At 41.6% G+C, this 21,685-nt stretch overlaps 3 protein-coding genes across 9 annotated transcripts; 1 reads left to right on the top strand and 2 right to left on the bottom strand.

The window, feature by feature from the left end:
- Window positions 1-126: 126 nt before the first annotated feature.
- LOC131665118 (WW domain-binding protein 2) lies at window positions 127-5,046 on the bottom strand. Of its 2 annotated transcripts, XM_058936761.1 has the most exons (6): window positions 4,863-5,044; window positions 4,002-4,336; window positions 3,769-3,927; window positions 3,116-3,292; window positions 892-977; window positions 127-819 (listed from the first exon to the last, which is right to left on the bottom strand). In XM_058936761.1, exons 1-6 carry the CDS (start codon window positions 4,916-4,918, stop codon window positions 772-774), a joined length of 861 nt encoding a protein of 286 aa, XP_058792744.1. In that variant the 5' UTR covers window positions 4,919-5,044; the 3' UTR covers window positions 127-771. The 2 variants fall into 2 exon arrangements, with proteins under 2 accessions (XP_058792744.1, XP_058792745.1); XM_058936762.1 differs by lacking the exon at window positions 3,116-3,292 and having other exon boundaries at window positions 4,863-5,046.
- Window positions 5,047-5,141: 95 nt separating this feature from the next.
- Window positions 5,142-11,876, top strand: LOC131665114 (equilibrative nucleoside transporter 4). 3 transcript variants are annotated; one of them, XM_058936750.1, is made up of 11 exons: window positions 5,142-5,247; window positions 5,996-6,647; window positions 6,855-7,009; window positions 7,076-7,204; window positions 7,289-7,363; window positions 7,455-7,684; window positions 7,768-7,876; window positions 8,202-8,375; window positions 8,443-8,630; window positions 8,693-8,933; window positions 9,153-11,876. In XM_058936750.1, the coding sequence occupies exons 2-11, from the start codon at window positions 6,475-6,477 to the stop codon at window positions 9,656-9,658; spliced, it is 1,980 nt and encodes a 659-aa protein (XP_058792733.1). In that variant the 5' UTR covers window positions 5,142-5,247; window positions 5,996-6,474; the 3' UTR covers window positions 9,659-11,876. The 3 variants fall into 3 exon arrangements, 2 of the variants coding, with proteins under 2 accessions (XP_058792733.1, XP_058792732.1); XR_009301994.1 differs by lacking the exon at window positions 5,142-5,247 and having other exon boundaries at window positions 5,939-6,647; window positions 9,153-9,812; window positions 9,916-11,876; XM_058936749.1 differs by lacking the exon at window positions 5,142-5,247 and having other exon boundaries at window positions 5,939-6,647.
- A 357-nt stretch (window positions 11,877-12,233) lies between these two features.
- Window positions 12,234-20,168, bottom strand: LOC131665116 (serine/threonine-protein kinase MAK-like). 4 transcript variants are annotated; one of them, XM_058936753.1, is made up of 9 exons: window positions 20,043-20,168; window positions 16,563-16,975; window positions 16,228-16,440; window positions 15,813-16,160; window positions 15,288-15,491; window positions 14,696-14,854; window positions 14,187-14,510; window positions 13,128-13,405; window positions 12,234-12,698 (listed from the first exon to the last, which is right to left on the bottom strand). In XM_058936753.1, the coding sequence occupies exons 2-9, from the start codon at window positions 16,844-16,846 to the stop codon at window positions 12,601-12,603; spliced, it is 1,908 nt and encodes a 635-aa protein (XP_058792736.1). In that variant the 5' UTR covers window positions 16,847-16,975; window positions 20,043-20,168; the 3' UTR covers window positions 12,234-12,600. The 4 variants fall into 4 exon arrangements, with proteins under 4 accessions (XP_058792736.1, XP_058792734.1, XP_058792738.1 ...); XM_058936751.1 differs by having other exon boundaries at window positions 13,113-13,405; window positions 20,043-20,165; XM_058936755.1 differs by having other exon boundaries at window positions 13,113-13,384; window positions 20,043-20,165.
- Window positions 20,169-21,685: the final 1,517 nt, after the last annotated feature.

Genomic DNA, 21,685 nt, shown 5'->3' with positions numbered 1-21,685 from the left:
TTTTTAACTTATATTGGATAGCTTGTTACAAAGATTTTATCTATAGTACTTGTAAATACATTTACGTAAGACTGAAAAATAAAAGAATTATTATGAAGGACTTTTGAACTACAAATTACATGTATATTATGTCAATCAAAATTGTTAATTTCTTCTTTTATTATTTACACTTCTCCTTTGCTACAAATCTCTTGAGAATACAATGTAAAAGTATTGTTTTAATAAAAATTGTTGAAATATACAAATATCAATTATAGATACTTTCTCAAAATCTATCATTGAGAGATGCAAGACTTTCATAATTATCGTGTATTTACCTTGTTATTTCTGCGCGTCCATCAGATTTGTTTAACATTAGATTAAACACACAACATATATACTGCAATAAAAATTCAAGTACACAATTTTTTATAAACAAGTATCGACCTGTACTTGCGAATTTTTAGGATAAACATTTCCGATCTTTTTACTTATCGGGAATCAGAGCGAGAGAGAGAGAGAAACAAACAAAAAAAAACTCCTACAATACTGACTAAATGAAACAATTAACAGAGGAACGTCTTGCGACTTGACGCTGCGAAACTCTAAAAACTGTTTTTCACCGCGATGCACAAAAAACGTAATATCGCTCTACTCATCTTTTAAATGCAAAGAATCGATAAAATGGAAAACAGTGTTTAAATTATGCCAGAATGCTGTGTATGCAACGTCTATATATAGAAAAATTACATCTCCTAAAAAAGTGTATTGCGAGGCGCCAATTATTATTTTTCATTGGTCCTTTTTCTCCGTAGCTTGTTGAAAACTCGGCGGACTCTCCTGTAATGCAAAAAAAATCGTTGAATTATAAACAGTTTTTACAATACTTTGTTTACATAAATATCAACTTACGTAGTATGCAGGTGGCGGGACGTACGCGCATTGCGGCCTATTTGGATCGTAATATGCACTTTGCGCAGCCTCTGCAGCCTTAGCGTCTAATGAAAAAAATAACACATAAAATTATAAAACTTGTAATTATTATAAGAATTACGTAAGAAAACAGACAAAAAAGATTGATTAATGACGTAACACTGGTGAGTGTACTATTTACAAAGATGCCTGAAAATCCAAATTGACATTTAAAAAACTTGGAAGGAATGAATGTTAAAAATGAACACGACATTGTTTTTACTGTCAAAGTTGACCTTTCGATTTGGTGAAAATAAAAGATTGCTAGTTATAGCTCGATTGGTATCATTGTAAATCATAAGGAATGACCAGTCGGCAATCTTTACAAACTTCCATTCTCTCTCTCTCTCTCGCAAGATTCACTTGCATGTGTCGAAATGGGTAAAAGATCGATCGATTGAAGGAATGAAAAAAGGGGGATTGCGTTAAGCTGCGTATACATTATGCAAGTGTTAGAAACACGTGGATCATGGGACCGTAAATCTAAAGAAATCTCGGGGAATTATTCGATTGAGATGATGTGAGGAAATACATAGAATTCAAGCAAACATCCTAAAATTTTACAAATGTTAAAGATATCATTATCCACTCTCGCTTTGAGAACGTTGCTTATTCTTTCTCGCTGGAAAATGACAATGACTGACCGTCCGTAAAACTTGCAAATGTAAAAAATTCAAATTAAAATGATAACTCGAGTACATCAGTATCCCTTAAACGCACATACCAGAGTAAGTCATTAAACAGGACAAAGTACCACAAACTTGCAACAACAAATTAAGTCAAATAGCACGTACAAGGAGCGACTTTGGTTGCGCCGGCTTCGAAGGTACTCTTGATCGGCATAATTTTACAAAATATGAAACAGCAGCAACAATGAAAAATAATAACAGTGACTACGCGACGAAAAAAAAATCACGTGAAATAGCTGGATAACGCACAGAATTCGACGCAGGCCAACATCCCAGCAAAGCTAGGGAGGTTTCGCTCAACGTTGTCAGTCGAAGCACAAGACTATGACTAAACTATGAGATAATAAAGACTCTCCGCGGCGAAGTCGCTGGAGTTCAGTGAAAGCCGCTGAGGTAGGTAGCCTTCGCTCTCTTACGTAATTCTCCGGTATTGCATAATATTCAAAACACTTTTCTGTGCGTTCGTGCGTATGCGTGTGCTCGCGCGTGTGTGTATATGCGAGCGTGTGTCTAACTGGCTAGAGTGAAATTATTGCTAAATTGTTGATTATGCCACACAATTAGCCGAATACTTTTTCCTTTTATTCTTTGATTGAGAGGTAAAATGAAAAAAGACAGTGATGTGGTGTCTGACAAGTATTTTTTTCTCTTTAATCACATAATAAAGCTTTCGAGTATCACACAAGAGAACTAAGAAAAACTACATTGGAATTCTTATAAAGAACGGTATATAGATTATATAAAATACATGTGACTTATAGCTTATTGGGATATTCATAGATATATAACACATATAAAACGTAGGTGGACATTGATGCGAGTGATCCGAGAACAGGTAGATAACGTTTGCGGAATGAAGCGAGAAGGAAAAAGATGACGACGATGAGGGTTTGTATCACGGAATATGTCAGGTTTGAAATAGATACATTAATGGAATTTTTTATGTCGGTATAGCTTAATGTTATAGGCAAAATTAATGACTTAATTTAGACTTGTCAAGAGAACTTAAAGCCTTTCCTTATTTATTAACATATATTTTAAGACAAATTCAAAAACAGAACAATCAGAAGTGATGAAACTTAAACATGGTTCTTCAAGCTGTCATAACAAATCCAAATTTATCAAGTTTAAACAAAGATACGTAGTGAAATAACAAAAAAGTCAACATTCTCTTGGCGAATATCACACACCCGCACGCGCGCGCAGCGTTAAAGTAGAAAATCTCCAATTGAATTTCGATGCCTATAAAAAATATACTCTATAATGTATCAACAGTCTTTCAAATATAAGCGAAGAGCAACAACAATGCCACTGATGTACCAGCTACGTGTTTTAATGAGCACGAACACGAATGTGAGAGATAGTGAGCAAGGAAGGGATAATAGAGTTGACCTAGTAAGGATGATTAGGATAAGGATAGCCGCCATGTTGCTGTCCGTAAGGTGAAGGTTGAGCGTACGGCGGCGGGTACACACCTGCTTGGGACATCGGCTGCTGATGCGGATTTGCCCATCCTGGCACGCCACCCGCGGCTCCACCGAAGTTACTACCTCCGTTCATCTGCATCGGATGCGACGGCGCTGTTCCACCTTGGTACGTTGCGTTTATTCCTGGATATGGGGGTGGCATGTCGGTCATGAACACACTGTTCGCTGCTCAAAGACAACAACATACAGGATACAGATTGTTTGTTAATGGAAACGATCGATAGACAGTTATGTGAGCGTGCATGTGCGTGGTGCTAGAGCATCAGAGATTTTTCGACGGGTGATTTTTAGAAACGTTGCTTAGGTGGATGCTGATGAACTTAGGATATATTATTTTCAGTTGTGAGCCAAAATTGTAGAATCAATCACTGAATTATCTTAAATTCAACAACTTTCCCTCACTACACTATTCTAAATATTGTCAATTGAAAGTACATTGTATGTTTCAATAAATAGAGCTTTTAATTTGAAATTAAATCTTCATGGTACATTCTTTGGTATCGATTGTTTTAGATTTTGGCAAATATAAATACAGATAATCACATGCATTACTTCCAAAAAAAATATTAAATACACACTGAACACAAGCGAAATTGTTCAAACCAGAAGAATTATAGGGTATAAACGTGTTGCATAATAACCTGGTGGTTGCTCAGGAAATACGTTGGTTGGAGGTATCCATCCATAATAACCAGTTGGTGCAGCTTGATAAGCTGGTGGTGGTGCAGCATACCAGTTGGATGATGGTGGCTGGTAAGGAGGTGGAGAGTCTTGACCAAAATCAGGTCCATTTCTTTGAGCTAAAATAAGCAGATAAATTCAAATAACGTTCTGAACTTGAGAGTCAAAATGGTTTTAATTAGTGTAATCATACCCAACTGGGCAGCTCTCAACATAGCCTGTCCAAACTCAATAGCTCCTCCGCTCTTGAAGTGCAGCTTGAACTTGCATTCACCAACCCAACCACCTTGTGGCTGAGCTCTGCACTTGCCTTTGATGTAATTTGCGCCAAACACTGGCTGCTCAACCTCTACCTCTCTCAGCGTGACAAATGGAAAACTGAAGGATTGCATCTTTTCCCTTTGTTCTTTAGCATTGAATATCATTCTGTGTGTGGTCAGGTACAGCCTACCCTTTTTAGTACCAAGGAACTCGGGTTGTTCCTGGCCATGAAACTCCATTGTCACATTGTCACTGAACAGTAGTATGCTGAAAAATGAAATTAAACAAATATAAGTTGGAAGAAATTCCTCTAAAGCCTGATGATAAAGCTATACTGAACGTCATTAACTCAACAAATAAGGCGAGTTGCATTATGTTTACATGTTAGTAATCAACGCATGCAGTACGATCATAACCTGCTTACTGGGAGCATTACATTTCTACGACGAAAAGTAGAGAAAAGTATGAACATTGTTAGAGCGCCGGTAAAAACAATTATCGAATCAATAAAACGGACCCACAATGGTAGAACGCTCAAGGCCGTTTATAAAAATTTCTTGCAGCGCACGTTTGTGTGCGTATGTGAGCGTGCAATTGCACCGAATGACGCAATCACTTTACTTTTTTAAAAAAAATTTCGTTATTCAAAACTTGAAACTGTCACAAGATCATTCAAATAAACACACGCATTGACTGTAACGACACGAAAACGTAAGAGGTTCGTCATGAATCACCAACATATTCTCGAAACTGCATAATCGCGGAAGTTAGACCGTTCGTGTCAGGTTCTTACCACTCGCCGGCATGGATGAGTACACCACCGTTGGTGTGGGCCGTGTTCAAAGACATCTCAACCTTCTGCCTTGACGTCTGCTCGTGTACGAAATAAACAAAATAAATATTATTTGAAATCTTATTTCACTGCTCCGTTCGCACTCCTCGGTCTACGTAATACTGGCGCGTTTTCGGGCGTATCAGCTGATTCATAAGTAATAGCACTTGTCAGCAGTACGCACGCGCAACTGATTACCCCCTCTACGGCCGGGACTATAGTACGACGTTACAGTCTGGAAAATGTTAAAGTAGAAAAACGCGTACGACGAGGATATTGTGATTACACCTGGCAACAGAGAAAAGTTAAATGTAGCGGTGACGATTGCCGATAAGGAAAGACTCGAGTACGTTCTTTGGATGCGTCGAGCTGCTCGCTTGAATAACTCCTCTAAGTTATTTTTATTTTTTTTTATTCACGTTTAAGTGTGTGTGTGTATATATATATATATATATATATATATATATATATATATAACAAAGCTGCCAATCCAGTATAGTTAAATTGATCGTAATGTTGTATACTGTTCTTTCCTGTACTTATTTTATTATTTTTCATGGTCAAGTTCAGTCAAGATTAATATAAAACCTTGAACGAAACAGTCTAATAACTACGAGAAATCCAAACGTTTCAAAATTGGAGCCTGTAAATTGGTCGAATTAAATCTCGTTTGAAGAGGATGTCGCGATATGATATTGCTAGTTCATGTTCAAGTGATCATCTTCTAGTGTAGGTAATAATTTATAAACCTAAGATATGATTCGCAGAATAGTAGAAAAATAAAAAAATAATTTGGTTTATTTCTGTGAATCGATGACCTGCTTCTCTCGTTCACATTAAGCTAAGACTAAATTCGAATATCGCACAAAACGTATTTCTGAACGCGGCAACAAACTTCCCATGTACACGGATATACGTTGAAGTGGCAAAAAAAATATAAATAAACTATTTACAATTTCATATGAGCTCAAATATGTTGAACAACTTATAACATTGCTATAATATTCATGACTAAAATTTCAATAAAATTGGCCTCGTGTGACGCAATCGAGTAATCAATCGTTAGTAATCCGAAATGTTCGTAATTCTCATAGAAACGAGACGGAACAGTAAAAGCCATTTTTATGCTCGGCACAAGTTCGAATTCGGAATGCCAGACTCGCAACTGCTCCAGTCAACCGAGCAACTTATCCAAATTCAATAAAGGTTTTTGAGCTTTGATCAGCGACAGACATTCCCAGCGATTGATGCGTCGAAAAAGCCTCGACAACTGCGAAGGCAAAATAGCAGTGCGAAGCAAAAAAAAGCCGTCGACGAAGATACGTCCGAAAGCTCGCTTTCGGAGCATCGAGGCGAAAGCGCTGCGCGCGCAGAAATCAATGCCGACGGTCGGAGCCGAGGTGGCGAGGGTGCATGCGCCCCCGCGCAGCACTATTCGACGCGCGAGTCTCCCGGGAGTCCGCGAGCGGAGCTTTCTCTGTGTCGCGCTGGCGCGATGACGACAGCGCGATAGGCGCGCAGCAGAGGCTCGACGCGAGCAAGAGGACGGAAGGAAAGTGCGCGGCGAGCGAAGATGGACGAGAACCTGAGCAGGGGCTACGTGCAGCTGGGCAAGGCCCGGCGGATGAACGAGTTCAAGTACAGCGAGAACGGCTTCGCCAGGATCGCACCGCCGGTCGACAGGTGGAACCTCGTCTACCTGTCGCTCGTGCTCGCTGGCGCCGGTTTCCTGCTGCCCTACAACAGGTACGTAGTTCGTTGCGCGCCCGATTCGCGGCTCGCCTTTGGTCTTCCCTCTCTCGGGGGATTGGCTGCTGTTTGTTTTGGAAAAGGCGCGATCGATATTGAGTTAGCTCGGGCACTGCTCGCTGATCATCCTCGGCCTCAGAGCGGCGATGACGGCTATTGCGCGTTGCTTCCCCCTTTAAACTCAGTTGGCGCGGCTCGTTGCAGCTTCATCATAGCCGTGGACTACTTCCAAGCGAGATATCCAGGTACGACGGTGGTGTTCGACATGTCGGTCGTCTACATAATGACGGCCTTTTTCGCCGTGCTGCTGAATAACACTCTGGTCGAGACGCTCTCGCTGGGAACCCGAATTACTTTCGGTCAGTGCTTCCACCTGTCGAATATCCCCCGTGGCGAATGATCGATTGCATTTGCTTGCCTTGCAGGATATCTGGTGTCCTTTTTAACCCTGAACTTCGTCGTGCTCTGCGAAGTGTCGTGGGAGGTCTTTGGAGTCGCCACATCCTACAACATCAACTTGATAGCTGTGGCCGTCGTATCACTCGGCTGCACAGGTACGCAAACTCGCGACAGTTGCCTCATAAGCCAACACCTTGAAGAGATTGCGCCGTATTAATTGTTTGCTCTCTCGTTAACAGTGCAACAGTCCAGTTTTTACGGATACACTTCGATGCTTCCAAGCCGCTACACCCAGGCTGTCATGGCTGGTGAAAGTAAATAACAGTTGGATCAATTCCAATTACCAAGGCACTTTGTCAATTTGTCAATGATTTCCTTATGAATTCGCTTGATGTTTGAATGAAGGTGCGGCTGGATTCTGGGTGTCGGTCAACCGAATAGTCACCAAGTCTTTGGTGGAGGACGAGCGCGGCAACACATCCATGTTCTTCGCGCTGTCGATCCTCACGATCGTCATTTGCTTCATCCTGCAGCAGATCATCTACAAGACTGAGTTCGTCCAGTACTACATAAACATGTGCCAGGAGCGCAACAAGATCACGCTCGAGCCGCAGGAAGATGCTGGTTTGGTGAGGGTACATAAGCTTTTTTCCATATTCGCATCCTTTGCCGAGCTACACCGTTCAGTTTTTATCGACGCCTCTTCCTTTCGGCACAGATGGATTTGGACCAAGGAGCTGATCCTTCCAGAGGTCAATACGGGATACTGAAGTTGACGAGTCCCTTGGCTACCGATTCCGCTAGCGGCAGTGCCGACATGACTAACAGTCCGTGTCTTTTTCTTGTATTGCTTTTTATCTCTTGGATGTTTCTTCAATGAAGCTTTGAGAGAGTTATGAAATTAAGAATGGGTTTCTCGTTGATCTAATGTCGTGATCAAGCGAAATCAACGTTTTCGTTCAATAACATAATCAGTCGTACAATACGGTATAACTCGATACGCTATATACTCGACGCGATTATCAATAAACAGCATCGTTTGGGAATTACATCGTTATTGTACGAAGAAAGAAGCCCTTTGTGCTGTCAAGCATTGCTCTTTAATCTTGTAATGTATAATCAGCTTCTCGATTGTTGTGTGTTGTACTCCAGATGCAGGTCAATTCTTCGAATTCTCATTCAGCAACCCAGTATACGATCCGAATGCACCTACCACGACACCCGGCAGTGCAGGACCGACCTACAAAGTAGAGGATATTATCGTGATGCACGGCAACCACGGCACCACGCAGTCGAGAATCAGCAAGCGCTTTGCCGGAGTCAGACGTAAGCTATCAAAGAAATGAAAATTCAATGCAGTTTTTCACACCACCAAAGACCGTTTTACGCGCAGGTGGATTGATCGCGAGAATGGAAGTCGCGAAGCTCATCTACCCTTACATGACCAGCATCGGTATCGCTTATTTCGTCACGCTGTGCTTGTATCCGGGAATCATCTCGGAGATAATCTCGTGTAGATTCGGCTCGTGGATGCCGGTGATACTGATGACTTCGTTCAACGGCGCAGACCTCACTGGCAAGGCAAGTTTCCTCGACGATCCCAGTGCGGCGACAACGAACGGTGATTTCATTGACAATCGTAGATGCTGGCAACTTTACCTGTCCAGTGGACACGCTCGCAACTGATGAATTTCTCGTGTGCGAGATTCTTGATGATTCCGCTGTTCCTTATGTGCGCCATTCCGAGACGCGCGCCTGTACTCTCTAACGAGCTCTTTCCCGTCATTTTGTCCGTGATTCTGGGCATTACCAATGGCATCGTCGGCAGCGTACCCATGGTCCAAGCGCCCAGCAAGGTTTCCGAGGAGTACCGCGAGTTGGCTGGTAAAATAAGCATTCTTACTCTTTGTTGATTTTCGTCATTGCAGAACAAGACCGTGTACTTGGCTTCGGCAATTTCTACAAAACTATCATGACTTGATTGCTGCATCCGATCGAATTTCGTTTTCAATCAAGCAATGAAATATCATTGACTTAAAATTAGTAACTATCTTTCGAGCAACAAGCCACAGAATTTCAAAATTGAACTGACGCTTTCAACAGGCAACATCATGACCCTATCTTACACCACGGGTTTGACCTTTGGCTCGATCCTCGCTTACATGCTGGACGCCCTCCTGGGAGCTCCGTTGACCGCCAAGCAAATCTGTCCGAAGCCGGATATCTCCGCGGCGATAAACGTCTCGCCCATGAGCGTGTCCAACGTGACGCTGAATCTCCTGAGCACGACCGCCACAACTCTGAGCTCTGCGCCGTCGACGACACCGAGCGCAACGACGTTCACGCTGTCGACACTCGGCAGTACTCTGGCGGCCATCGAAAAGGTCTCGAAGAAGGTCAACGCAAGCTTGAAGCGGGCGAGCAAGGCGCCGAAAATCAGGACCACCGCCACGACGTTGTTCGGCCTCGCGTCGACGGCCTTCGTTACGAGTGGCACCTCCGAGGCTATTTTTGGCGTTGACATGGCGAACGCCACGAGCACCGCCTTGCCGAACCTCCTGGCGAACGTTACGATGGGCGTGAGCAACGCGGTGAGAGATCGGTTTTGAAGGGGAGTCGCCTAGAAGTAGCATAGCCCTTTGATTGATCAGATGCAGGTCGTGGATAGGTAGGTTCTCGGACCCAGCGATCCCTGTACATCATTTGGACGTTGTTTTGGCGAGATTGCGCGGACGAACTTTGACTTGAGCATGCGATAAACAGGTAACAATAATTCACTTCCATTTTCTTCGAGCGTGCGCAGTCAATTTGTCTTGATGAACGCGAGAGCACCACGTTTTACTAATAGTACTTTCCATTCGAGAAGTGGAGATCTTTAGGCTGTGGTGACTTAGTCCATTCGGATCAACTTATCGTAAAACAAAGGAGAGACTGGCTAACGATACTTTACTGCGATGGGACTTCATATCAATTCTATTTCTTCCTTAAATATGCATATCCCTGACCAAAATCAGCTGAAGATATCTTCGCGAAGAATTTGATGTAGCTGCCTTTTATGGGAGCAAAGAAAATTTGTCCACGATAATGTATCAACCTGTGAATATTTCGGTGAAGAAAAACGCAAGTGCGTAGATGTTCCACAAACACTAGAATTTACGTGGTCGGAATAGTCGTGATATCACGAGTAACCGAGGATCAGGAGCTTTTTTTACGTGTGTGTCTCACTCTCTCCTGATAGAATGTCACTATAAGTATATCTTATTTAATCTTCCGACAAATATTATTCAGCTACTTTCTTGTAGAAAAACAAAATGTGACGTGATGAATTGATCTTCAAAGTATTTTAATGAGTTTCATTGCTGCTAGATCTCACTGAAGATTTAATTCTCAATGAATCGTGTCTTCATTTACTTTAGTTATTGACACATTTCAGATGAGTTTTTTTAGAAGTGGCTTGTAAATAAAGAAAATTTGAGCTTGTTGATGAAATATTTTTTCGGAGATTGAAGTATAAACTGATTATCTAAAGTGACGGAAGATGGCATAATAACTAGAAATTTTTTGTTTGTGGAGTTTAACAGTGTTTTCATACTGAATATTTAAAGCTAATTGTTGCAAATTTGTTATTATATATTTATTAACTCGTAAACCAACAATCGGTCATTAATTTTTCTTGTAAAAATATTTATTCTTTTGTTCATTGAGAAGAATGTGTGCATAACTACAGTTAAATTGCAGAGTGTGAAGATTTATTTCAACGTTAGAAAAAAAATAATATAATATTTACGAGGAATGATTATTTAGCGAAACTGATCGAATGTACAATAAATTAGAAAAATTGTTGGTACAAAAGTATGGAATACTATAAAATAAAAAGAAATTTTTCGAAATTTTCACTTTCACTAAATACTGTTAGATTAACGTTTAGAGCACTGTGATTTTAAAAGCTTGTTATACAAATTATTTTGCGTATAATTATACTTAAATATTGGAGAAATCTTAACTACGTAGCTATAAAAGAATCTTTAGAAATACTGTATATAAGTGAATTGTCAAATTAATAAAAAAGATGCTTTTTCTCGTTGTAGCGCGATGTTCTAACATTTGACGAAATTTTGAATTATGTTGAAACGGTATATCAATCCATTTCATGCACCTAAAGCAGGTATATCTGAAAATGTGTTTTTGTAATCAAAGTTAAAAAAAACTGCGATGATGTGGAAGAATTTTCTGCGGTCTATAACTATTAATCTATAAAATATTTGTAATTGAATACTTCCAATTTGCTTTAGAACAAGATATTTTTGTATTATCATTTTACACGGCATTACCACAGAATGAAAAGCTGCAATGACGATAACACTATAATAGAAATAATTTTACTGATCTATAGGACAGCAAAGAAAAATAACAATTCATCCTGAAAGTCAATGTTACTCATAGGAGAAGAATCTAAACAGAAATAATAGTGTTTAGACAATGACGTTGCAAGTGGGAAAAGTAAATTTGTAAGGAAGAACATTATTTTAGCTGCTGAAATACTCTAAATATAACTTAAATTTAACTATACATCACAAATTCCTTTGAACGAATTTTTCAGTTTGATAGAATGATAGCTTCATAGCTAATTCTATATTTTTATTTTTTATCTCTAATCGAATCTAGAATTTCGGTCAATTGAAGACCGAGTGAACATGCGCTAATCCATTGTTGCTTTGAAATCGTTCATATAATGTTTTGTTCATAAATTATACTGTAGACTTTTGTCAAACCCAGACGAAAGCGGATCTCGAGCTGCCACTTGCAGATCGAAATTATTATGTACATATCGAAACATGTATAATAAATTATATCAAATAATCGCCTCGTGTTTTGACTGCGTTGATTGAACAAATGATAATTCTCTTAGTTTTCCTCGATCAATATTTTGTTTTAGGGAAACCAATTAACACTTGCTTATGACCTAATTACGATTGTGAATCGGTACGCCCACATCGCCCTTAATATTTTATTTTATCAAATATTAAATATACATTCTCTAGCAATACCCAAATAGAAACAATTCAAAGGTCTTTTCACGCGGAAAAAAGAGAGCTGCCGAAACAGCGCTCGCCGAACGACTCGGAAATTCTGGTGGGAATAACTGTGCACTAGGACAAAATGCTCTTGCCGCGAAGGGACGAAGATAATAAATAGTACTCGATATCGTACAATCCATAATTTATTATAATTATTTAATCCACAATTATACTTATTATACTTATGTCTAACATAGACAACATTACGTGTAAAATTTTGACAAGCTGAAAATTCAGATGTAATCTACGTCATTTGATTCGAGCGCTCTTTTCAGCTTTTCTCGTAACGTTGAAAAGTAAAATAATGGTAAAATAAAGATAAAAATATATGTACAATTTGCTAAAATTGCCAGCACCTCATTCTTGCCTATAGTTCTTCGTGTATCGCGAATGCGCCATTCTTTGTTTATCACAGTCGAAGTACACCCATTTATTTACGAGTCGGTTTTATCTTACTGGCATGGAGACTGAAATCATTTCAGATACTTGGCCGTCCAGTCGGTACGCCCGTGAACATTGCCGCTCGCTCTCGAGTTCAAGTATCCATTGAGCAGCGTTTTGTTGTTCGCTTCTGAAACATCAAAAAAGCGTGTGATAGCTTTGGCGAATAGTCGATTATGCAAGAACTAGCGGCGACAAAGCTTCTCTCATTAATAGAATATTTCGCCCAAGAAGTTATCTTCGACCGGAACAATTTGGAGGAGTTTGGAGCGAATCATGATAAGTGAACGTGGAAAGCTTATACGCGCTATGAAATCCTGCGCAGTCGATATTCCAATGATAAGAAGAGCTCGAATTATATCTATTAAAAAATATTTTTGGTCTTCGATCGCGTGCGTACATCGAAAGGACGTGTGCACGCGTACCCGTCCTAAGGCAAATTGCATCGATAGCGCGACGTAGCTACGTTCGATTTGTATCTTCAGCTCTGAATGTCGGTACGTACAAAAATATTTCTTAACAAATACAACCTCGGCCGACTTACTGATGTGTTGGGTACCGTAAACACTGGGGTACGGTTGTCTTGCGTTCTGCTCGGCGACGTAGCGATTTCTCGCGAGTAAGTGCTGCCGCTGCTGGTGGCTCGCCGCTGCCGCCGTCAATTCGGGGACGTGCTCTCTGCCGTTCTTCGTCGCCCAGTACGCGTCGGCCAACTCGTCGAGCTTGTCGCCGCTCGGCGCTGGCAGCGCTGCCGCTCCAGCGATACTTATGCCGTTCAACGGTAGACCCGAACGCGATCTGGCCTCGCTGCTTGTTCTGAAAATTTTTTTCAGGGAGCTTTCATGTACAACGTAGTTTGACATGCTCGCTTGATTCGTTGCGCAAGCCAGTCGCCTTACTTTTTGCTTTCTCCTTCACTGCTTACCGAACATTTGATCGACCAAGCAAAAAGTTGGCGACTGGCGTGAAAGTAAGTTTGGTTATAGCGTCAAAATATTGCCATACACGAATACTGTGCTCGTATGTTCGTCCAATGGACAAATTTATTCGTCATTTAAATTTCGGTATACAATGCGGCGCACAATTGGCTTTTGCGAGTACGAATTTAATCATGAAAAACACCAAGAGCGACGAAACACCGAAAACAACTTGTTCCTTGCACATAACGATAAGCCTTTGGAAACAGTCGCAGATGTACATGAAAAGAACGCGAGCGCTCTGCGCGTGGTCCATCATTTGCGGCTCGATCGATTTGCCTCGAAAGAAGCGAAGGGTCCCGTGACCGGAAATCTTCTTGCAAAATTTACCGAAGATCTCGATGAAAAATAATAGGATGCCAATGATCATCATGCGTGCAGTCTCGTAATAATCGTTGCTCTGGAAGCTCTCGATCGATCTGACAAACGCCTCTTTGAACTCAGTCGGGTTGCTAACGTCTTCGAAAGCGACTGGGAATCGTTTCTCCCACGAAGCGGCAGCGCATAGACAGAGGGCGCAAATCGACAGGAACGCGAGATGCGAAGCCTCGAACAGAGCATCTTGACGTCGGCTGTTCGATCGATGCGTAAGGAAATGAAAAAGCCGAGTAAGCGACGAAAGCAATCGGTAAGCGATGTACCTGGACGGTAGCTGGCTGGGCGACTGCGCGATCACGTATCTCGCCGGCACTTTCGCGGACACTCGTCTGCCGTTGACTCCGTTGAGCAATCGATGGTTCGCCATGTTTATTCCAGGGAAGCTGTTATTGTTCCACGGTCGGTTAACGTGCGGCACTTGACCGTACCACGACGGTAATGCCCAATTGGCATTGGCTGATTTTCGGTTGGACTGGCTGTCGCTTATGTGGTTTACCAAGTAGTTACCATTCCAATTTACTCGGTTTTCCTTGTACACGCGCTCGGGTAGCAGACGGTTCTTGCTGTCTTCGGGATTGAGAATATTTCTGCGCAAGTAAATGTCGAGTGTCAGTTTGCGCGCTTTCACGATGATTTAGTTAGAGACTGTTCAATGCTGCAAGTGACTGGCTTTAACTATTGGTAATTGAGGATCAGGCATCAAATTGAATCCCAAAATCAGCATCAGTGCAAAACGCCACAACTAACCAGTGTCAACTAACAAAATGCTTACCCTAACATATTATTAGTAAACTCATCTTCGTCCCACTTTTGCAGAGTACTGCCGTTCCCTCTCTTACGACCGTTATGATTGAGCAGTGGCAAAACTGGTTGCTCGTTGTTGACAGGCTGAATCTCAACTTTCTGCAGTGGTTTCACAACTGGTGGCGCTCTGCGAAACGACAAGACATCACGCGTGCTGCGATCGCTAATTCACTCATTTACTTTTTTTTAGCAGCCGAGAAAGAAAACTTTCACGGGATAGTTGGTCTCGTTCAAGATTTGTATTCATGATGAATGGGGGATGCTAAACACTTACAGAAATAGTTTTGACTTGAATGGTTACATCGAAATGAGATCAATGACAGTTTTGCTCTTGGATGTCAAGTCAGAACGGACAATTTTCGTAAGTGATATTGTGCTTACCATTGGCAACATAAAAGCGAAGATAATCCTCGGTTGCTAAGCGTTATGGCAAAAATCTTCAAAGAAAATCAAGACAAAGTAAGATTCAAAAGACAAACGGAAAATAAAGAACGACAACAAGGCACACTCACGAGAATCACTGCAAAAGCATGCAAGCACACGAACCTCGAATGTCTCACCTCTGCTGTTGGTTCGCTGAATTGGCGTCTTCGAAGGCTTGCTCGCGATGGTGTCCATTGGCGTAGGATATCGACACGTTGTTCACTTGAACCATCGGCGACGGGATGTTGACTTTGTTCATGACGAGCTCGCGTTGACCCGAGCTGACGCTGATTTTCTTGGCGTTGATCAGTCGCGCGCCCTGAGATTGAAAGTACGGATACCTACGCGCAACGACGGACAGAGAGTAAAGACCAAGATTAACTGGATCAAGATCACGCATGTAGATGGCCTTTGAATAAGTAACGCGCGACTGACATTGTGTCGGCGTCGAACAAAGGAAAAACCGTGACCGGAAATTGCTCGCGTTGGCGACGTTAAAGTTCGCGACCGCGCGGTGCGAAAAATTGATTGAAGCAATTTGAGTGTCGCTCGAAACTGGGTTAATGATCGTGCAAGTGGACGGTAGAATCTTTCTTTGCTTGCGTTGCAACGCGAACGTCAGTCAATCATGAGTTTGTTTCCCATTGAAACAAAATGTCTACCTTAAAGCTTGTTGAGCAGTCGGCCTCTTCATGGGATTCCACTGCAACATATCTTCCATAAGCAGCACCGCGTCCTGACTAGCATTCGGTATCAATATGCCGAGCGACGTTTTCGTAAAATTGGGAAATCTAAAGTTCATAGCAGCGGCTAGTTGGTGACCTTCGGGCCAGTCTTCTTTATCGGGTGTGCCGATCACCGAGCAGATCTTGAATATCTCGTCGATCTCACTTTTGCCAGGAAACAACGGCCTGAACGTATACAATTCGGCCATTATGCAACCCACTGCCCAAATGTCGATCGGGCTGTTGTAGTTTGTCGAATGGAGGAGAACTTCTGGCGCTCGGTACCTGGTAAAAAGTTGAATTGCAAAACCGCATTCTAATATACCGTCGAGCGAGCTATCGCGAAACTCACCATCTGGTAGAGACGTAATCCGTGTAAGGGGGACGCGATCTAATCTCTCTCGCCAATCCGAAGTCGGCGATCTTGATTAGCTCCGGGCCCATGCACAACAAGTTCTCTGGCTTCATGTCTCGATGAAAGAATCCGTGCTTGTGCATGAATGCCAAGCCTTGCAATACTTGGTACACCATGTTCTTGATCACCGGCTCGGGAAATAGTTTGTCCCTGAAATACGGAGCCACTTGTCAGCAGTACAGGTCAGAAAACAGTTGAAATGGGCAGCCGAAGGAAAAGGAAAGGAATAATGCGAAGCAATAAGGGACAGCAATGATAAAACCTGAGCGCACCTTTCCTTCATCAGTTGGTAGAGGTTCTCCTTCATGTATTCGAACACAAAGTAGAGCACGTCGTTCTCGCGAATGACTTCCTTGAGCTTGACGACATTGGTGTGGCTGAGCTTCTTGAGGGACTTGACCTCGCGCAGGTTCATCGCCTCTTCCCACGAGTAGTACTTCCTTTTCATCCTTTTGATGGCCACCTTCTCGCCGGTGTCGATGCGCTCGCCCAGCACCACCGAGCCAAAGGTGCCGTCGCCCAGCTGGTTCAACGTTATGTACCGATTCATCGTCATTTGCGTGTTTTGCTTGTCGCTTGTCGGAGATTCCTTCTGTTCGCTTCTAGATAGTCATTCGCCCGAGCTTAATCTCAGGCGCCGAGCGTCTGGATTTTCTCTTGTAAGCCGGATACATCGCGCGCACCACTGCAAAGCACGTGAGCTTGTGTGAAATGACTTGAATATGGGCTGACTGCGCGACTGCGATGACGCTTATCGATCGTCAATGCCGTCACGCGCGCGCATTCACGATCACGCGTGGCCTACTGCATTGTTTAACGGTCTGCACTTGGGCGGCTCTGACTTGTTACACGTAAGATCCCATCATGGTATATTGCTCAACATCTCAAAGCGAACGCTGAATTTTAGCGTGCTGATAATACTTGACAGCGAACGTTCATCGATCGCTTTTGTTGCGTTAACTTTACTTGCAAATTACACCAAGTAATTGTAAATTTCTTACCAACCACTTACAACCAGTCGATAAATTCTTGAAATGCAAAACGCTGCAACTTTGAAAGTAGTGGCCGAGCAAGGCAAGCTCCATTGAAAATTAAAACGCGTGCGCGTAAGAACGTAGGATCCGGGTTTGGGTTGGGTTGAAATTGCGATCGCTGTCCTCGATAATCTCAGATAAAGAAGCAGGTCACGGCAACGGTTATCGCACCCATATCGATTCTAATGCCTTAATGCGCACTTTTCGGCGGCCCATAATCTCTCTCGAAAAATCACATTAGTATGCTTTCGATCAATTAAAAAAGCCGTGAAATGTACAACACTCGCGAGCGTCTACTTGATTTTATTGTCAGCATTTTTCGTGACAAAAGATATCAATGAGCCAGTATTTTATACATGCCAGGTGTAGAGCGTCAATTAGTCGTTGAGCGCGGTGGCGTAAATGACGAGGAATCGAATATTCTGGTTTTAGTTTGTTTTATTTTCTACACTCTCACCTGACGTAGATGAGGGTATAGAACGATCGGAGCTCTGCTGTTCATTACGAGCACTCTGTAATGCCTGATCGCAGTATTGCTAACCAAGTATGCAATTCACCGTTACCACCGATATCATGCCTCAATCAAAGCTAACGATAAATCTAATTCGCTCAGCCGACTATTAGGCCCGGATACGTCAATCAATGCAACGTCAGCGAGGAAGATTAACGCACTCGAGGGCCGTAGAAGTTTCGGTTAAAAATAGACAATATCGCCGGGGGCACGAAGAAAAGCTCTATAGCGACACGGGCACGTTATTATCGACCCAACTTGCACTGAGCTCGTAGATACGAAGGGATCGTCCCTTGCCGACACGATACATATCGCTCAACGCTTGCTATGCCGTGTATTTGTATTTATTCGGCAATCTCACCCTTGCGATGACCACCTGCCGCTGATGTGTCATTAACTTTGATGTTTCACTGTCATTTGTGCCAACGCGCACGTGCAGACTTGATTTTACTTTCGTTGGATAATTGTTGTGTATTAACTGAGCTACGATCGACCAATTCATATGTATTCAAGCCCAACGCGAGACAATAGGACTCTCTTGCTGAAAAAATATATGTACTCTTCTCGCCAAATGGATTTTTCTTTGGGGCTTGTATGGTCGACCAAAAAATCTACAATGAGTTGGAGAATATTCTAACCGGACGATCAATAATTCAAGGCTATGGCTATTCAATGATGACATTCTTTTTCATTTAGCCTACATAAATGAAGTTCAAGGATGAACGTATCATAAATTATTCAGAGGTTACACCAGCCAAGCCCACTTTCATGTTTTCTTCAAACTCAAGATCCAATGGAAAGCGAACTGGATAAACACGAGGTAGAACAATGAAATTGATTAAGTTCGTATACTCGTATCAATGGTATCGTAATAATGTATCGATTCATTTCGAGCTTTCGTACACGCGTTAGTCGCACTGAGTTTTTTGGCGCGGAAAAGAGGCGATATAGATGCCCAGGTATTGTTTGATAGATTTGAAATGTAGAAGAAGGAAAAAAATACGACTAACCAAGTCTATTATTACATCGTATATCGCATTGCTAACGACTGTCCATATAGCTCGTTATAGTTTTATGAGTTTGTTACAATGTCCAATTGCGTTTATTTATTCCGAGGATATGTGATTTTACTTGTGTCTTTTTCCGACGGTAGAGTAAATGAGTCGTATCAAGTGAATACTTAAAAATTAGAATGATTAGAGTGTTTCGAGTTACTTGAACAAAATAAGTAAAACGTTTACACGGTTTTCAACATTTCACTAAAAATAACGAAGATTCCCTTGAAAAATAATATTTAAGACTCACGAGTTTTCTCGGAAGTAACGACCTGCGGCAATTCATTATCACGCTTTCATTATTAGCTAATATTTGTCTTTGTCGCTCGCCTATCGCAGTGCTCTACTCTCGGCATAAGAAACCTTGCCCATTTGTATCGGCTAACAGAAAACATTGCCTCCCGAGAAATAGCAGAGAAAAAGCAAAAGGCAGAAAGTACAGGTGAGGTCAGGCATCGAAAGAACAGGGGAGAGCCAGGGATTTACGAGCCCCGTAGCGTACTCACGAAAAGGAAGTGGGACACTACGGAGTTATCGAGCCGGCATTGTGATTAGCATGTTCTCGCATGCTCGCGAGCTGCGAAGCCCTCCTTTTAGCAGGGGCATTTTGCCGCCTCGACGGAAGCAAAGACCGACAAGCCACTGTGACTTTTGACATTTGAATAATGCTCTTTCGCTCGTGTTTTTCCCAAAGGCTCGCCAGATCGAGGTCAGATTGTCGAGCTTCGAGAGGCTTGGGGTTTGATTGTGCCGTGAATGGATTTATTGAGCTGCCCGAGCAATCGATACAATTTGCTTAAAGTTAACGTCGGCTTTCCGTGCTTTACAACTCCTAGCTATAACGCCTTGTTGTTTCTAATTCGGTCGATCGGTTATCACCAGGGATTTTTCAAATTCACAGCGAAATATGTATTCGAACGTGGCTGGTGATCAGGTAAAAAGAAACGGAAAGAAAAGAAACTATAATTGCCAGTTGGGCTCGAGTTGATCACATTCCACGCCCGCTTTCTATGCTTCACGCTCGAAACGACGGTTGATTAACCTTCCAATCGTCACCCACATCCGATATCAGTCGCAGCGACAACAATCATACACTAGCTCCACAAATTTCAATACAAATTTCCACCTGCACTTTTCATTTGCCTTACTTACGACGAAGCAGCGGCGTCGACGTCGCGCGACCAAATCCCGCAGGAAGTATTGCGACCCACGTTGGCTACGCAGTACACTTGCTTGCACCTTCACGCCACAACCGTCAATGGCCAACTGCAACTATCGCTCTTCTCGACGTCCATGCTACCGCGCGTTGCCATGACGATCCCTTGAACAAACTATACCAAGTGCTTTCTCCGCACACGCGGTGCAAAATAAGCTTGCCTTAAAATTTAATTACTTGAATTTCGAAAGGAAACATTTTCTGTTCAATTTTTTAGTAGCTTTATCGCTGCTTATTAACTTTTCTTCGTGTATCTCGAAGATCAATGGTTTACTTCTCGGAACCATTTGCGCGCTAATCGTTGGCTTCCTACTCACATTGCTGGGAAATTCATTGTAATAGAAATACCTACTTTTTTCACTAGAATGTACAGAACAACTCCATATATATCTTGATATTTTTTTAAATTGTTTTTAATATGCATATTGTCAATCGACAACATATACTTGTTCGTTGCAGAAATCGATATAAAAATACTGTACAAAAACACGTGGCTCTGAGATTGTGTAGCGCTCTAACGCTGATCCTCACTAGTGTAGCCAAAACCGTTGAAAATACGACAGTTTACTAATTAACTAACAAGTTCGAAATGATACATATTTTGTTCTCATAATACGGACTGCGTAAGTAGGCGGACGCCTTTGACGCATTGGTAATGAAACAGATAAATTACTACGTTTTGTCCAACGTAACAAGCCAGATTACAATTATTTTGAATCAAAACACGAATGAAAATGGAGAGTACCCCATTGTCATTCAAGATTCGGCCTCGAGCCCTCATTACTCCCATGTCACCATTATTGGTTTGAAAGTCACTACATGCGTGCAGTTGATTTTCTTATTGAAATTTATAGTACACAAAAGTAGACGCTGAATTTGGCAAAAGTATTTCTATTGCCAAATGTTGACGGAGTCACTGTTGTTTGTCGTTGAATGTATGTTATTCTAGAAAGAAAATCAATATTACTGTTCACTTTTTTGATTGAATATCACTTTTAGCTCACTTTTATTTCGAATTAGTACTTATTTGAGAAATATGCATCTTATCTTAGTTTCTTTTAGGGACCGTCCTTTAAAAATAGTATAGACGAAGTGATTATTTGAAGTTTTCATTGAGTCTTTTATCAGTATGTATCAGTAAGTGAAGAGCTTTTATAATTTTGTTTTAACTAGTCTTCAGGCAGCTAATAATTCATATATAATGGAGTTAATTCCTGTTCGCTGATAATCTATTATCGACGACAGTCTAATCGTGCAAACTAAATGTCATACACAAAGTACTGTCAGCGTAAACTATCAAAGTTTGAATTTTCAGTTATTACTAACTTTATAGAAGCTTTAATCAAACTCTTGTATCTTAAAAAACATTTAGTTTACCTCTTCTTTATATATTTTATTTTTATAGCGCAATAATGGCTATATTGTAGGAATATTTGAAGAACATTTTTCGAATCAAAACGTGGTATGTTAACTTCTTTATGTTACTTATTAAATAATATCTTCTTATATTATCTTATTTATATATCGAACCTCATTTTTAATATTTGATTAACTGCATTTACTTACATTTCATTTTTCA

Source organism: Phymastichus coffea, unplaced genomic scaffold, assembly GCF_024137745.1.
Source record: "Phymastichus coffea isolate CEN01 unplaced genomic scaffold, Cenicafe_Pcof_1.1 PCOF00047, whole genome shotgun sequence".
Lineage (NCBI taxonomy): Eukaryota > Metazoa > Arthropoda > Insecta > Hymenoptera > Eulophidae > Phymastichus > Phymastichus coffea.
Note: the sequence above shows the minus strand (reverse complement) of the source record. Positions and strands in the feature narration are given on the sequence as shown.

Bases quoted from the DNA above. Each gene is read 5' to 3' on its own strand.
- LOC131665114 (XM_058936750.1), top strand. From the start codon at position 6,475: ATGGACGAGAACCTGAGCAGGGGCTACGTGCAGCTGGGCAAGGCCCGG. The intron at 6,648-6,854 runs GTACGTAGTTCG...GGCTCGTTGCAG, and splicing joins TTCCTGCTGCCCTACAACAG to CTTCATCATAGCCGTGGACT. The intron at 8,631-8,692 runs GCAAGTTTCCTC...TGACAATCGTAG, and splicing joins GCGCAGACCTCACTGGCAAG to ATGCTGGCAACTTTACCTGT.
- LOC131665118 (XM_058936761.1), bottom strand. From the start codon at position 4,918: ATGTCTTTGAACACGGCCCACACCAACGGTGGTGTACTCATCCATGCC. The intron at 3,293-3,768 runs GTTATTATGCAA...GTCTTTGAGCAG, and splicing joins ATTTCCTGAGCAACCACCAG to CGAACAGTGTGTTCATGACC. The intron at 820-891 runs GTAAGTTGATAT...TTTGCATTACAG, and splicing joins TCCCGCCACCTGCATACTAC to GAGAGTCCGCCGAGTTTTCA.
- LOC131665116 (XM_058936751.1), bottom strand. From the start codon at position 16,846: ATGACGATGAATCGGTACATAACGTTGAACCAGCTGGGCGACGGCACC. The intron at 16,441-16,562 runs GTGCGCTCAGGT...TCCGTATTTCAG, and splicing joins TACCAACTGATGAAGGAAAG to GGACAAACTATTTCCCGAGC. The intron at 13,406-14,186 runs GTACATCGCTTA...TGTACATGAAAG, and splicing joins CCCAGCCAGCTACCGTCCAG to CTCCCTGAAAAAAATTTTCA.